We start from the raw sequence: 16,390 nt of genomic DNA, 5'->3' as shown, positions 1-16,390 counted from the left end.
ATTTAATAGTCTAGTTTACCGTTCAAAAGTTCCCTAGTATCTTACCAGTTGGGATGCTACTCCTCAGAGGGCTGTGGACTTCCCTGGACGCATGAGTAGCATAAAGGTGTTTAGATGTAGTGACGATGTTTGAACACCAGGTGGAGCAGGTGCGGCGCGAAGATAGCTCAGGCTCAGTAAGCCGAAAGAATGCTCAGAGATGCTGGGCCAGACTCTACCCAGTTCTTGTGCAGAACCCCTGGGTGTGGGCATGAGGAGACACGCCAAGGGATGGATGCTCAAGGACCAGAACTTGCCCCAGCGCCTGTGGGAGCCGGGCAGAGTCAATTCGGGAGGACACCCAGTGGCTACAAGCGGCTAGACCATAGAGCAGGCAAGCGAAGAGAGCACCGGGGCCTCAGGGCAGGCTCCGGGCTAAGCGGCAAGTGCTGGGGGTGGGGTGGGCTGGTGGTAGTGGTGGATGCAGGGATGCTGGGAAAGCACACACAGGGAGCTCCGGGAAAGTGAGGAAGTACATGCGCGCCAGGAGCGCTGGAGCCATGGGATGCCCCACTTTGGGAACCAGATAATAAGAATTTCTTTATGGTCTATTAAAATGCAAAACGTTGTGCACAAATATTAAAAAACAAAAGAGGAACCTAAGCAAAATCACAAGCTGCTGTTTACACCCATTGTTACTTGCTTCCTCGGAACGTGGGCCTCTTTCTCAGTCAGACCCATCCCAATGAAAACCCAGTCTCTGGGACCAAATCGTTCCTCTCAATTGGCCAGCCGACCAGTGACAGAATCCCCCCTCCCCCAAAGATACCCACAGTGCCACACTTCCCTCTGATCTGGAATCCCTTGGTAAGAAATCAGGAAGCTGTCAGGCGGTGGTAGTGGTGGTGCACACCTTTAATCCCAGCACACAGGAGGCAGAAGCAGGCGGATCTCTGTGAGTTTGAGACCAGCCTGGTCTACAGAGATAGTTCCAGGACATCTAGGTTTGTTACACAGAGAAATCCCGTCTCGGAGGAAAAAAAGACAAAAACACAACTCCCTATTTCAGTGAAGAATTAAACTTTTAATTTTCTTTCTAGAAACTTACAAATTCCAAATGATAGATATTTTTATATTAAAAAGATTCTTCTTGGCTGGGCGATGGTGGCGCACGCCTTTAATCCCAGCACTCGGGAGGCAGAGGCAGGCGGATCTCTGTGAGTTCGAGACCAGCCTGGTCTACAGAGATAGTTCCAGGACAGGCTCCAAAGCCACAGAGAAACCCTGACTCGAAAAACAAAAACAAAAACAAACAAAAAGATTTTTCTTTTAAAAGATAACGCAGTTTTCTCTGACAAAATCATAGGAACTCTTCAGACCCCATGAGCATTAGGCTAGGCTCACGACCTGGTCCCACCCACCCTGGGTGTGTGCTTTGGAGAGGAAAAGTATAACAGCTTGGTCACCAGAGTAAGGTTTAGATGGCTAGGATTTCCAAATTCACATTCAACATTTCTGCTGTGACTACAGGCCTCTGTGAGGAAGGAGGCAGTATTCCATGAAGAATACTGCCTTCTGGATACAATTTTAAAAATAAGCTGAATGGTGGTGGTGCATGCCTTTAATCCCAGCACTTGGGAGGCAAAAGCAGGCAGATCTCTGTGGGTTCGAGGCCAGTCTAGTCTATAGAGTGAGTTCCAGGACAAGTTCCAAAGCTACAGAGAAATGCTGTCTCGAAAAACCACAAAAAAAAAAAGAAAAAGAAAAAGAAAAAAACACAATGTTTGTGTGTCAAAACATGCATCCTGGGGCAGAGGATGTAGTTCAGTTGATACAGTGTTGGTTTAGCAAACATGATACCTTGGGTGTGATCTTCAGCACTGCAAAAAGCAGGCATGGTGGCTCTTTTCTAATTTTAACAGTTGGGAGGTAGAGACAGGAGAATCAGAAGTGCAAAATCATCTTCATCTTTAGCTACATAGTGTGTTTGAAGATAGCCTGAGTTACAAGGGATCCTATCCTAAAAAGAAAAGAAAGAAAAGCAATTGTATCCCATTATGCACTCCTGTAACCTCCACACTCCAGAGACTACAGCGCCAAAATTGCAAGGCTGGAACCCTCCAAAAGGGAACAGATTAACCCTCTCTGAGAAAAACCCAGTGCAAGGAGCCCACTTCCTTCACAGCCTTGGAGACCATCTCTGCCCACCAGACAGATCCCCTCTGTGCAACAGAGGCAGGGTCCCAAGAAAACCTGCTGCACTTGACCCGGTAAACTGGGGGCATCCAAGGACATGCGGAACCCAAGAAGTGGGGATAGCTCGTTACCTAGAGCTTAGCAGAGGAAGATCCAAACTCTGCCAGTCGCTTGATGTCATTTGGGAATGTCATCCAGCTACCACCATCAACCACCAACAAAATCCCTGAGACATAGGAAGCCAGAGGGCTGGCCAGGTACAGCACGCTGTGGGCGATCTCCGTCTTGTTTCCAAGTCTTTGCAGAGGGCTTAAAAGACCCTTTAATTTCAAACTGTCCTGGGGGCCCCCTGGAAGGCAATATGAAGTGGGGACCCAGTCAGTCCCTAGAGCACAGAGTTCGCTGCTCCCCCAGTCAGCACTCTGCCCCACCCACATCTGGAAAAGGGAGTTGTTCTACCAGGACCTAGCAGAAGAGAAACAGAACCAGAGTGACACAGAATCCACAGGAGGGAGAGTGATACCTTCCGGGAAATGAGGGTATGGAGACCCTAAGAGGAGGCCAAGTTAGACAAGGAAGAAGGCCAAACATTTGGATAGCTTCTTGACTGGAATGAGACAAAATGTTTGTTGTTTTTGTTTGTTTTCCAAGAGAGGGTTTCTCTGTGTAGCCCTGGCCATCCTGGAACTCACTCTGTAGGCCAGGCTGTCCTCAAACTCAGAGAGATCTGCCTGCCTCTGCCTCCTGAGTGCTGGGATTAAAGGTGTGCAGCACCACTGCCTAGCTGAAGACAGAATGTTTTAAACCCTGCTACAATTCAAGAAGCTTTGATGGATGTCCCAAACTCCCAAAGAGACTTACCCAATCGCCGGATCCCCTCGGTGCCACTGATGGGACCAGGAGCCAGGCTGTTGACACGGATATTCTGGGGACCCCACTCCACAGCCAAGTGTCGTGTCATAGCGTCTGCATGGAAGAAATGCGCACAGGAGGGGAGATGGTCAGGCTGTGCTGCCTGCGAGGTGGCCTAAATGCCACAGGGAGCTCAGGATCGAGTCTAGCCTCTACAGTGCCCACAGCTAGGACCAAGTTCATGTGCAGATCATCAGCCTCCAGGAATCACCAAGAGGAAAATCGCTCATACCCACGGCTGCCTTGGCAGCGCCCGCATGGAGCTGTAGCACCTGGCCCCGCATACTGAGAGTGGTGGTAATGTTCACAATCACTCCTCCGTGGTCCTAAAACATGCAAGGGATGATGTTGAGTGGGTTACCACAGGAAGAAAGGCCCCTGCCAGAAGGATACCCACCCGGAAGAACTTCTCATAAACCACTCGCGACACATTGAAGGTGCCAATGGTGTCGATGTCAACCACAGTCCTAAAGGCATTGAAAGACAAGGCGCTGGCAGGGCACAGGAAGTTTCCAGCTGCACCTGGAGAAGAGAAAGGGGAAAGCTGGTGGGTGTGGCCCTGAGAAGACAGGGCGCTGGTGGGCTGAGCCCTGAGAAGACAGGGCGCTGGTGGGTGTGGCCCTGAGAAGACAGGGCGCTGGTGGGTGTGGCCCCAAGCGCTGGTGGGTGTGGCCCCAAGAAGACAGGGCGCTGGTGGGTGTGGCCCTGAGAAGACAGGACGCTAGTGGGCGAGCCCTGTCAAGAGTACAGACAGGAGCCTGTTCGTTGTGGGCAATCAGAACGTGGAGACCTTCAAAGAGGTCTAAGCTAGCCAAGACAGGGCGCAGAGCACTTGAGGAAATTCTTGGGCAACAGGCACAGGATAGAAGAGTAGATGCCAAGAAGTTAAGTTCTAAAAGCAAGTTCGGAGACAGCACTTGGGGCAGAAGCAGAAGGATCAGGCGTTCAAGGGCAACTTCAAGTCCATAGTAAATCTAACCCCAGCCTGGGCTACAGGAATTTCTGTCTCACAAAAATAGATAGACAGTAGACCGGGGGCTGTAGTAATAAGGGGCGGCGGGGCTTCGTCCACAGCACCCCAGCCGCCTGCTCGGCTAGCTTATGCCCCGAAATAATTACACGGACACTGTATTCTTTTAAACACTGCTTGGCCTTTTAGCTCTAGCACTTACAGGCTAATTCTCACATCCCGATCAACCCATCTCTAATAATCTGTGAGCATCGGTCTTACCAGGAAGATTCTAGCCTATGTCCATCCTGGGTCGGAGTGTCTGCCCGGGAGCGGGGCATGGCGTCTCTTCTGAGGCATCTACTCCCAAGAGGAGAGCTGTGGAATCTGAGCTCACTTCCTCTTCCTCCCAGCGTCCTGTTCTGCCTACTCCTCCCACCTATCTTTCAACCAATAAAATGGGCCAGGGCAGTTCCTTTATTAGCCAATGACCTTCCTCCATCAGGGGGCAGTGGTGGCGCACGACTTTAATCCCAGCACTTGGGTGACAGAAGCAGATGGATCTCTGTGAGTTTGAGGCCAGCCTGGTCGACAAGGCGAGTTCCAGAATAGCCAGAGCTAAATAGTGAAACCCTGTCTTGAAAACTAAAATAAAGCCGGGCGGTGGTGGCGCACGCCTTTAATCCCAGCACTCGGGAGGCAGAGGCAGGCGGATCTCTGTGAGTTCGAGGCCAGCCTGGTCTACAAGAGCTAGTTCCAGGACAGGAACCAAAAGCTACGGAGAAACCCTGTCTCGAAAAATCAAAAAAAAAAAAAAAAAAAAAAAAAAAAAAAAAGAAAACTAAAATAAATAAGTACAAAAAGAATTTAAAAATTAAAAAAAGATTTTTTAAAAGGTTTATTTATTTATTGTGTATATAGTATTCTGCCTGCATGCCAGAAGAAAACACAAGATCTCATTACTGATGGTTGTAAGCCACCATGTGGTTGCTGGGAATTGAACTCAGGCAGTGCTCCTAACCACTGGGCCATCTATCCAGTCCCGATTTTTGTGTGTGTGTGTGTTTGTGAATGTGACCTTATTCGAAAATAGAGTCTTTAGCTGGCATGGTGCCCTAAGGCTTTAGTCTCGGTGGCACTTTGGAGGCAGAGTCAGGGGGAATCTCTGAGTTCAAGGCTAGCCTGGTCTACAGAGTGAGTTCCAGGACAGCCAGGGCTATACAGAGAAACCCTGTCTCAGGGGGAAAAAAAAAGATTGAGCCTTAATATATGATAATAATATCAATTATTCAACAAATAATAACATTTGAGTAATAGCAGATATTGTGAAGTGATTATACAGTTATGTAGTGTTATACCTAAATTATTCTGTAAGGCTATGAAATCACCTTTTTTCTGGGTCAATGACAGTAACCAGGGCTTTTTACATGATGAGATCCATTCCCAACTCTATTACTTTGATTTAGTGTTTATTTATTTAGAGAAAGACAGGGTCTCTCTATGTAACTTTGGCTGTCCTGGAACTTACTATGTTGACCAGGCTGGCCTCAGACTAAGAGATCTGCTTACATCTCTGCCAGAGTGATCAGATTAAAGGCCTGTGCCACCATACATGGGGAGGCAGCCCCATACTTTTATAATGTTAACACTTATTTTATATATATGTATATATATATATATATACATACATACACACACACACAAAACGTGTGTGTGGGTGTGCATGTGCCACGGCATTTACGTGGGGGTCAGGGGACAGACAATCTGTGTAGTAAATTCATTCTTTATTCTTTCCACCATGTAGGTCCCAGGAATATGATTGAGGTCTAAGCTACTGAGCCAACTCACCAACCCACTTTTGTTTGTTTGTTTTGTTCGGTTTTTGTTTTTCCAAGACAGGGTTTTTCTGTGTAGCCTTGGAGCTTGTTCTGGAACTCATTCTATAGACAAGGCTGGCCTTGAACTCACAGAGATCTGCTGGGATTAAAGGCGCGTGTCACTGCCACCCGGCTACCAGCCCGTTTTTTACAGTGGAAATCTCAGTACCCAAGAACACCCCTGAACTGTGAGTTTCAGGTTCACAGGGCACCCGTGTAGATTAGGTTTACTGATCCACCATTCGGAAAGAGCAAAACTTGTCAGGCCAGAGCCTGCAACCTGAGTCTTGCCTCCGGCAACTGTGAGGCCATAGTTGAGCCAGGACAAGCACCTAGGCTCTCTGGCACACCCCTCCCCCTGGCAACAGGGTTCTGGAGGTTCCAAGCAGCACTACCGACCTCTGAGAAGCCTCTGACCTCACTTATTGCTGACTCACAGTTAATAAGGATGTCGATTTTGCCAAACTCCTTCAGTGCCTGGTCCACAGCAGTCATGACGGCTGGGGGAACTCGGACGTCCACAGACAGAGGGAGGCACCGCCTTCCAGTGGCAGCAACCAACTTTTCGGCAGCCTAGGCAGCAGAAAGCAAGAGGGTTGGCTAGCAATCTCAGCCTGGAGAAGCAGCCTTCAGACCTCCCTGCCAACCAAGCCTTGGCTTGAAAACAGCCACCTCCTGGGGCCATGACCCCTGGTGGACGTTGGTAAGACATCCTGAATTCTCTGTAACCTGTCATCTGTCCCAGATCCCACCATCTACCTACCCTGTATGCATTTCCCCTGGACCTACTGAAGAATTCTAAAACCATATTACTTCCAAAAACATGACCCAATAAGTACACTTTTGAAAAGGCAAAGGTATCTTTTTTTTTTTTTTTTCCGAGACAGGGTTTCTCTGTGGCTTTAGAGCCTGTCCTGGAACTAGCTCTTGTAGACCAGATTGGTCTCGAACAAGGCAAAGGTATCTATGAGGGTCCATTTTCACTGAGTTCCCTACACAAGAAGAAACAGATTTTGGTGGTTTTAGACCCTGGGCCTCAGAACTCTTCCCCACCCACGTTCAGAACCCCAGTCTTTCTCTCACCGTGGTCACTCTTGGCAGGCTCCTGCTGGCGATGACAGTGTGGCAGCCATGCCTGCAAAAGCAGATGGCAGCCTGAGGAGACAAGTAAGAGGGACACACCCTGGGGGGCGCCTACCAGGCAGAACTCTACAAGGAACTCCCCCCGAGAGCTTCTGAGGCCGAGGTATGAATCAAGGCTGAAACATGACTGGCAGTAGGCACAGAGACTCAGGCAGGGTTGGGTAATTCTGAAAGGACTGCTGGATACCATGGTTGTCCACTCGTAGGTTTCTGCGCTATGTCTCTGGCTTGGGGTATTCTGATCCAGATACCGTGTACATGGCAGAGAAGGTGTGGCGGGCTACTGGTGCCAATCCCAGACCTGTGCAGGGCCTGCTGGGGCATTGGCATGGAGGACAGAGAGCCCATTTTGAGAGAGGGAGCCTCATGGTGACAGTGGGGACTACCCGCTACACAGGTTCCACAAAAACTACACTAACTTATCTAATTTTCATGATCAGATAACACACAGACCTTTGTTCTGCAGAGAAGGAATTGCATAAAGCCTCAAATAACAGGCCACTACCTGGAGTCAGAATCAATTCTTGTGGGATTCACTTCAGGTTGTGGAAAGGAGAGCACTGGGGAGTGCTGGGGAAGGGCTCTTCCGCCTCCGCCTCAGCCAGCTTCAGTAGCAAGTCCCTAAGCCTCTCCTAACGCCACAGACCTGTCCCAAGAGACTCCAAAGGTGCTGTCTTCCCCCCAGGGCAGCACGGAACCACTCCCCAAAATCCATTAGGGTCCAGTCAAAGGAAAGGAAAGTGGTAGGGAGGGTCCCAGAGCAGTGTGTACCTCATGAAAATCTCAGCGATCCGGAAGCCAATCCCAGAGCCACCACCCGTGATAAAGGCCACCTTGTCCCTTCATAAAAGGAAAATGTAGTCATTTTTAAGTTACTTATTTTGTCTCTCTGAGTGTTTTGCCCATATGCCTACAGATGCTGTGGTCCTGTGTGAATGCTAGGGACCAAAACTGAGTCTTCTGAAAGAGCCGTAAGTGCTCTGAGCCACTGAGCTATCTTTCTAGTCCTTAGAATCTACTTTAAAACCAATGTTTTAGCCGGATGGAGGATGCATGTTGGTAAGTCCAGTACTTGAGAGGTGGAGGCAGGGGAACCAGGAGTTGAAGGCCAGCATGAGCTACATGAGATTCTGCCTCAATAAATAAATCACTGGCCAGGCAGTGGTGGTGCATGTGTTTAATCCCAGAACTGGAGGAGCAGGGTAGGGGGGTGGGGTGGGGTGCAGAGACAGGCAATGATCATCTTCGTGAGTTGGAGGACAGCCTGGTCTACAGAGTGAGTTTCAGGGCAGCCAGGTCTACACAGAAAAGCCTTGTCTAGAAAAACCAAAACTAAACAAATTAAGTAAATAAATAAATCAGTGTTAACAGAGGGTAAATGGGTGGCCAAAGGAGGACTTTGAGCCTATGGACATTCACCCAGTGCGGCTGTGAAAGGAATATGCTCCTGCAGAGGATGGAGTCTAACAGGTTTCGACGAAAATCCCTAGCCACAAATCTACAATCTTTAAAGTCTTTTATTCTTGGGCTAGAAGTTCGGGGCTGAAGGGGACTATTGAACCTAAAATGCCCTGTGTAGTAAGGTCTCAAGTGAGACCTTTTCAAAACGAACCGGCTTCCTCACTCAGGCCCTCATCCCATCCTTCCGGAACCCCAAGAAACTTCACGTCTATGATCGTCCAGAAGTAGGGTACCGAGCACCCGACCTCTGTGCTGTCGCATCAGCAGCAGTTCCATTCTGACCCTTGTTCCCCAACCCCGGATCGCTCCCTGGTTCCCTGCTTTAGCTCACTGGAGAAGGTCCGGGCAGAAGAGGTGGTGGTAGTCAGAAAGACAATCATCTTCCTCAACGTCGGGCGGCTGCTGGGCCATGACGCTGGGTGCCGGTTGGAGTGGCGAGGGCAGTAAAACTGGGAACCAGACCCTACCTTCCAACGCGGGCTGCGCACTGCGCTCTGCAAGCTGCTCGCTCCGCCCAGAGCCCAGAAACATCCAGGACCAGAGTCCCACCCCCGCGTCACCCCGCCCACCGGGCTCTCCCTGCAAGGAGGCCCCGCCCACAAGGAGGCATCTGGTCCCTCCACGCCTTCCTATCCCCGCCCTCCAGCTCTTCCCATTCCACCCCGCGGACACCCCACCCATGGTGGCGCGCGGCCTGCTGGGACTGTGGGAGGAGGCGCTGACGCACTGTGCTGCTCCGGCCTGTTAACCCGCCCCCCGTCCCCCCGCCCCCCCCCCCCCCCCCTGCTCGAGTCCTTTCCTAGTTGGAAGTCGGTGCGGCCGCTTAATCCAAGAACCCAGGCTCGCTAGACGCTGTCGTATCAACTGTGGAAGTCGGAACTCCTGACGTGCACCGCTCTGCCGCTTGGACACTCCCTCCCAGTGTGAGAGGATCGGGAGCCTGCAAAGCCAATAGCTCCCTCGCGAGGCTCGCCCGGGTGAAAAAAATCCCAGTGACCCTCTTGGTGGCTGGCAAGGATCCAGATTGTCGTGAAGCTGCTCAGGCCGACCGCTGCTGAGAACCCAGGACTGGGTTCCATCGTCAAGATTTCGAAAAGTGAAATGACTTGTCAGCTAGCCTCCGAAGCGGTCATGTGTATCAGCTACTTGTGTTAGCCACTTCAGGATCCGGGGTGAGATGTGACGTGCTGTATCAAGCAGCGGTCGCTGTCACAGACCACACCAGGTCTGGCGTGCAGGTTGCTCTCTAGTGCCTGGATTGCATTGAGAGAAAGATGAGAGTAGCCGCTGAAGTATAAGCCTCTGCTGTTCCGTCCACAGGAGACCTGACACAATACCCACAAGTACAGGCACCCCTACCCACAGGCTCCGTGCCTTGAAGAGGCCTTAGGCCCCACCTATCCCTTGCCACCACCGCCTCTCAGAAGAATCACACCATACAGGCAGAAGCTGCAACAACGCCAGCCAAGGAACTCCGTTTGGATTCTTGATCTCCTGGCCTCACACTCTTGCCTGGCTCATATAGTTACCAAAGTTAAGGGCTCCTTCTCATGGGAGAGTAAAACTATAACCTTCAAACCTACTGTTTACACCATGTATTAAAAAGAAAGCACTCATTAGGGTGCTGGAATAAAGCAGTTTTCTCCAGCTATGACTACTGGGCATCATGGAGCAGGCATTGCTGGGCCCTGCAGTCATATCAGTAAAATAAGGAGAATACAGTGGTAGCTAGGAATGGGGTAGTGGACCCTTGCCTTAGATTCCCCACTCAGTACTCCTTCCTACTCTCGGCGGGGGTCTTGGGACAGGTTTGCTAGAGTATTTAAGAGGTAGGTTAACTGAAAGCAAGATTCTATCATGCAGTTTCCTTGATGTCATTACCCCTGTAGGGTGGGACTTTGTAGTGGTTCAGCTGTTCTCAAGTCATGCATGCTTCTGCAGCTAACCCCTCACCATCATCCATGTCTCTGTCAGTGCAGGAAACTCACAGGTTCTCCAAGGCAGGAATGGATGGAGTTGTTACTCTTTCTTCACATCTCCCCATGCAAGGGCACACAATGCTGGGACAGCAGAAATAAGCATACCATTCCCATTTAAAGCAGAAGATTTTAATGTCTCTCCTCTGGGGAAGGCAAAATCACCTCTGACAATGTCCAAAAGGTTGTCTGGCACTTAGGTATAGAAGGATATGATCCACTATTGTGCTGGCTTAGGATACAAGGCACATAAAGTTGAGGCTTGGACTCCCCTGGGCTGGAGCTGGACAAAAGGTGGACAGGGTGTGGTTTTGAAGATGGGAAGGATATGGGCTTGGGTTCTTGTTGGCAGAGGTAGTTGGTCATGGATGAACCCTGAAGAACAGTGGGCAGTTCAAACCCTCAGGCTGGGCTGCAGCTGCTGTGGTGACCGCCGTCTGCCCAGTTCAACAGTTCACTGCTCTGAAACCACAGCTGGATCTCCCTCTGGGCACCCTCCACAGAATCGCTAGCATGAATGACATTCCTGTGGGAGGAGGAAAAGCATGCCTATGCTTCAGTGAGAGGGGTCCCAGGGACAATTCACCTCCAGCCTCCTGCCCTGTCAGGGAACAAGGTGACCGTACAGAAGAGAAAGGAATGGGCTATGGTGTCATGGTCTGTAATACCAGCATTGGAGGAGCTGAGACAGGAGGACAGTCCCGAGTTCTAGGCCAGGCTGTTTACAGAGGGAGACCGCGTCTCAGAAAGGAAAAGAGGGGGCTGGAGCGGTGGCTCAGCAGTGAAGAGTGCATTCTCTTGCAGAGAACCTGAGCTTGGTTCCCAGTACCCAAATAGGGCAGCTTCAAACTACCCATAACTCCAGCTCCAGGGCATCTTAAGACACCCTCTTCTGGCTTACACAGGCACTGCAGACACATGCACAGACATTCATACACACACACACACAAAGAAGGAAGATGAGAGATGCAGCTCAGTTGACAGAGGGCTTGTCTAGCATGCAGAAAGCCCTGATTTTGATCCCCAGCTCCACATAAACCAGGCATGGCAGTGCATGTCTGTACTTGGGAGGTAGAGGCAGGAAGATTACAAGTTCATGGTCATCGTCAGCAAGAGGATCAGTTTGAGACCAGCCTGGATTACATGATATCCTATTTGAAAAGAAAAAAGAGGGAAAAGGAGGAAGGAAAAGTGGGTGGGCAGTAACAGGAGCTGGAAATTTATATCTAGCGTGGCTTTGGTTTCTTGCAAGCTCAGAAGCCAGGCTATACACCAGCTTCCGAGAGTTGCCTTTTCCTACCGGTCATCAGAGCCAACCCCTTATGGTTGTTGACCAAAACAGAATACTAAACACCCAGTAAACACCCTGTGTGATTGTAGATGCCTTTAATCCCAGCACTCAGAAGGCAGAGGCAGGTGGATATCTGTGAGGCCAGCCTAATCTACAAAGTGAGTTTCAGGCAGCCAGGGCTACACAGAGAAACCCTGTCTGGAAAGAAAAAAAGAGTTAGGGAAAAAGGTTTAATCAGACAAGGCAGCATACTGTAAGTTAACACTCAGGTTGGTAGAGGCCTGAAGATAAAGAGTTCAAGACACCTGAACTACTTAATAACCTCAAAGCTAGCTTGGCCTACCTGACAATTTATCATAAATAAATAAATAAATAAATCTTATAGTAAACACCCAACTATCAAAAACTTTCAGCCCAGCAAGACACCCATTTCTCAAGAATCTGTCTTCCTTTGCTCCCCTTCCCCCCCCCCAAAAAAAACCCCAAGGTTTCTCTTGTGTAGCCCTGGCTGTCCTGGAATTCACGCTGTATACCAGGCTGGTCTTGCACTCAGAGATCCACCTGCCTCTGCCTCCTGAGTACTGCATGCCCCCCCAGCTTCATGGCTCTGTCTTAAGTGCCAGCTGCCATCCTAAACTAGCCTTCTTTACCCTATATGGAGAGACAAGGCTGATGGGGCCTCCATACCTGCTGATGTGAACACTGAAGTCTCCCCTGATCGTCCCTGGGGCTGCCTCGGTTGAGTCAGTGTGTCCTATCATGGTCCTTGAGATGTGGACCACATTGTGCCCTTCCCAGACCTGCAACACAGACATATGGGTTGGAGAGAAGTTGGAGAGCCCCAAATGGGCTCAATCCAAGCCCTTTCTTTTGCTTAGGGGAAGACACCCCCCCACACACACACCCATTCCATTGCCCCTGCCCTGCTGTACCATGGCCACCACAGGCCCAGAGCTCATGTAACTGATAAGGGCTGGGTAGAATGGCTTCCTCTGCAGGTCCCGGTAATGCTCAGCAAGGATGCTTTCTGGTGCCTGTGTGGAAAGAGGGGTAAGATGAACCCTTGGAGAGTAAAGTCCCAGTTAGTGTCCTGAGTTTGGGGCACCTTTCAGACACAGCTACGGAAGTTAGCTCCCAGAATGGTTAAGCCGGGCGATGGTGGCGCATGCCTTTAATCCCAGCACTCGGAAGGCAGAGGCAGGCGGATCTCTGTGAGTTTGAGACCAGCCTGGTTTACAGAGCTAGTTCCAGGACAGGCTCCAAAGCCACAGAGAAACCCTGTCTTGAAATACCGAAAAAAAAAAAAAAAAAAAAAAAGAATGGTTAACTCCCAACCCTTGCAAGTGCCAGTGCTAGGAGACCCTAGTGACAACACCGGCCAAGGGCTGGTACCTGCAACATCTTCATCCCCACCAGCTTGAAGCCCCGCCTCTCAAAGCGATGTATCACAGTCCCCACGAGCCTCCGCTGCACCCCATCTGGCTTCACCGCAACCAGGGTACGCTCCTGGGGCCAGGAAGGCCCTCCTGTAAAAAGAAAGAAAAAGTCAGGGGTGAAGAGACTCCACATTTTCAGTTCTGTCCCACCTAGATCCCCAACAGAGCTCAGACAGCACAGGACTGGAAAGTGCCTGCCACCAAGTAGGAAGGTCTGGATGAACAAAAACGACCGGGAGCTGCCCTGGTAGTAGCAGAAGCTGCCCAGGGTGGAGACGATTTCCCCCAATAGGCTCAGATAACTTCAGGAGCAACCAGGCCTGTTAATGATGACTCCGGGGTGCCACACTGTGTGAACCCCAGGCCTGTACGCTAGGAGCTCACCCTTTGGGTATGGAGAAATAGCATGAAACCAAGGATAGTTAGTGGACCACTTCCAGGTGGCCTGAGCGCTGCGGACCAAGGAATGGGAATTGAGGACTTTGATGGGGAGTAAATCACATTGCAGGAGAGGAACTCAGCTGCCAGGGAATTCAGGTTGCCTCTCAAGAGAACACTGTTCTGATTCTGTGACCCCCATGCCACTGCCAGGACATTGAGTGTCTCCTCCAAGATGAAATGATACTTTGTTTTGTTTTTTGTTTTTGAGACAAGGTTTCTCTGGGTGAACTGTAACTCACTCTGTAAATCAAGCTGGCCTCGGACTCAGAGATCCATCTGCCTCTGCCTCCTGAGTGCTGCGATTAAGGGCTTAAATTCTACTTTTGAGAGGGTCCTAGTCCCTAGTAGTCTCACAAAGTGTACCAAAGAAAGAGGAAACATCAAGTTAAGTTAGAAAGGCCACAATGGGTGTCCACTACAACTCAACAGGCTGAATTATACCCGTTTGTTCTCCTACCAGAGATAACGGGGGACCCTGCGAGATGACAGGGGACCCTGGGTAGCCCAGAGCTCTGCTGCCATGTATCTTGATGAGACTGTTCAATTCCCAGGGTGCATTATCTGGCTCTCAGAAAGCACCCCATAAATGGGTTGCAAGCGCAGGAACCCCAGGAAGTGGCCGGGTTGTCTTGGGCCTGCTCTGGCGTAGGTTGGCTTTGAATACCTTGGGAACAACGGCTCTGTGGAGAGAACGTGATCCCCCCCACACCCACCCACACGCACAGACCCTTAGGAGCCACGAGTGTGCTAGTCTCCCCGCCTGGGCTTTGGCTTTCTTCTGCTAAGAGCCCTGACCCCTTTTGGGGGTTGAGCTGGCACGATCCTCCGGGACAAAACCAAGCCTTGGGCTGTCGCACGTGCGCAAACAAAGGCAGCGCGGAACCCATCCGCCCAGCTCCCCACGGTGCAGGACTCACCGGAACTGGGGCGCACTAGCAGGCCTGGAATGCGTGGCCCGCACAACAACGCCCGCAGCACGGCGCGCCCAAAGAGGCAGCCCATGGCGCGGGCCGGCGGGCACAGAACGCAGCGCGCTCAGGGCAGAAGGCGGTACCACGCTTCGGCCCGCCCCTCCGCCCCTCCACCCCAAGGGGCCCGGTGGGGCCCCTCACCCTGTTCCCCAAGAGCCGGCAGGATCCGAGCTTTAATCTCCCTTTAAAAAAAAAAAGAGGAGGAAACCGGCTAGGGTACAGTTCAGTGATAGAGCGCTTGACTGCCATGCGCAGAGCCTTGTGCTCGACCTCCTCAATACTGCGGGGGGGGGGGGGGGGGGGGGGGGGGGGGAGAAAGGAAGAAAAAAAAATGCAACTGACCATTATTCTCTGTTTAAATTATACGCCTTTTCATAACGCACGAACGTTGTTATACTTCATGGAGAATAGCCCTCGTAAATACCAATTGGCTCTGTTTGGCTGGGTTTAGCAGTTGGACTACTTGTCAGTTCTGTTCCCTCCTTAACTTTTCAAACTATTTATAATTCCTGCTGTTGTCCCTGAGCTCCATATATAGCAGAGGCATGGTCTTCATGCCTCTCATGTCCCTGCTCTCCCAGACCAGACTCAGATTATTTATTCATGCATGATGATGATGATGATGGGGGTTATTTCTTTTTTAAAAAAATATTTATTTATTATGTATACAATATTCTGTCTGTGTGCATGTCTGCAGGCCAGAAGAGGGCACCAGACCTCTTTTTTTTTTAAAGATTTATTTATTTATTTATGTACACAGTGTTCAGCCTCCATGTATGCCAGAAGAGGGCACCAGACCTCATTACAGATGGTTGTGAGCCACCATGTGGTTGCTGGGAATTGAACTCAGGACCTTTGGAAGAGCAGGCAATGCTCTTAACCACTGAGCCATCTCTCCAGCCCATGGGGGAGGGGGGTATTTCAAGACAAATTTTCTCTGTATAGATTTGGAGACTGTCCTGGAACTTATTGTATAGACCAGGCTGGCCTCGAACGTACAGAGATCCACCTGCCTCTGCCTCCTGAGTGCTGGGATTACAGGTATATGCTGCCGCCTCCTGGCTAATTTAATATTTTTTGAAACAGGATCTCACAAACTGTCTGAACTTGGAAAAATATTCTGCTGGGACTAGAGAGATGATTGAGGGTTAAGAGCACTGGCTGACCTTCCAGAAGCGTAGGGTTTGATTCCCAGTAGCTCACAACCATCTGTAACTCCAGATCTAGGAGATCTGACACCCTTCTCTGTCCTCTTTAGAGGCCAGGCACACAGGTAGTGTCCAGGTAAAATATACACAGGCAAAATATCTTTACACATAAACCAAATAAACAAAATAAAAGAAAAAAGTTCTGTTATAGCTAGGTTCAATAACTGCCTGGATGCATAGTAGGAATTTGTGTTAAAGACCTTACATTCAGTCCCAGCACTGATGGGAAAAAGACAAAACAGAGAGGAATAGTGAGGTCTCTTTCTGTTGCCCAGGCTGACTCCAACTCCTGGGCTCAAGCTATCTTCTTGCTTCAGCCTCTGGCCCATACTACTCTTCCTGTCTCTCTGCCTTTAATTTAAGTACTTAGTCCATTAATATTTAAATTTTATTGCTATGTTTGGATTCATGTCTATTTATTTATTTATTTAGGGTTTTTTGTTTGTTTGTTTGTTTTTAGCAAGGCAGAGCTCATGTATCCCAGGTTTTTTATTTCCCCATTTTATTATTATTATTTAACATGTTTTTCTCCTTTCTTTCTTTCTTTCTT

At 50.0% G+C, this 16,390-nt stretch overlaps 2 protein-coding genes across 4 annotated transcripts; both read right to left on the bottom strand.

Annotated features, from left to right (window-relative positions):
- Positions 1-985: 985 nt before the first annotated feature.
- On the bottom strand, positions 986-9,250 carry Decr2 (2,4-dienoyl-CoA reductase 2). 2 transcript variants are annotated; one of them, XM_041676266.1, is made up of 9 exons: positions 8,849-9,250; positions 7,828-7,896; positions 6,997-7,048; positions 6,351-6,486; positions 3,485-3,609; positions 3,320-3,413; positions 3,037-3,141; positions 2,307-2,524; positions 987-1,999 (listed from the first exon to the last, which is right to left on the bottom strand). In XM_041676266.1, the coding sequence occupies exons 1-8, from the start codon at positions 9,196-9,198 to the stop codon at positions 2,307-2,309; spliced, it is 1,149 nt and encodes a 382-aa protein (XP_041532200.1). In that variant the 5' UTR covers positions 9,199-9,250; the 3' UTR covers positions 987-1,999. The 2 variants fall into 2 exon arrangements, with proteins under 2 accessions (XP_041532201.1, XP_041532200.1); XM_041676267.1 differs by lacking the exon at positions 7,828-7,896 and having other exon boundaries at positions 986-1,999.
- A 1,352-nt stretch (positions 9,251-10,602) lies between these two features.
- On the bottom strand, positions 10,603-14,802 carry Nme4 (NME/NM23 nucleoside diphosphate kinase 4). 2 transcript variants are annotated; one of them, XM_041676294.1, is made up of 5 exons: positions 14,579-14,794; positions 13,177-13,310; positions 12,717-12,818; positions 12,472-12,584; positions 10,603-11,019 (listed from the first exon to the last, which is right to left on the bottom strand). In XM_041676294.1, exons 1-5 carry the CDS (start codon positions 14,661-14,663, stop codon positions 10,896-10,898), a joined length of 558 nt encoding a protein of 185 aa, XP_041532228.1. In that variant the 5' UTR covers positions 14,664-14,794; the 3' UTR covers positions 10,603-10,895. The 2 variants fall into 2 exon arrangements, with proteins under 2 accessions (XP_041532228.1, XP_041532229.1); XM_041676295.1 differs by lacking the exon at positions 10,603-11,019 and adding an exon at positions 11,924-11,982 and having other exon boundaries at positions 14,579-14,802.
- Positions 14,803-16,390: the final 1,588 nt, after the last annotated feature.

Source organism: Microtus oregoni, unplaced genomic scaffold, assembly GCF_018167655.1.
Source record: "Microtus oregoni isolate MIOR12 unplaced genomic scaffold, Mior012 000027F_ref0000203, whole genome shotgun sequence".
NCBI classification, from domain to species: domain Eukaryota; kingdom Metazoa; phylum Chordata; class Mammalia; order Rodentia; family Cricetidae; genus Microtus; species Microtus oregoni.
Note: the sequence above shows the minus strand (reverse complement) of the source record. Positions and strands in the feature narration are given on the sequence as shown.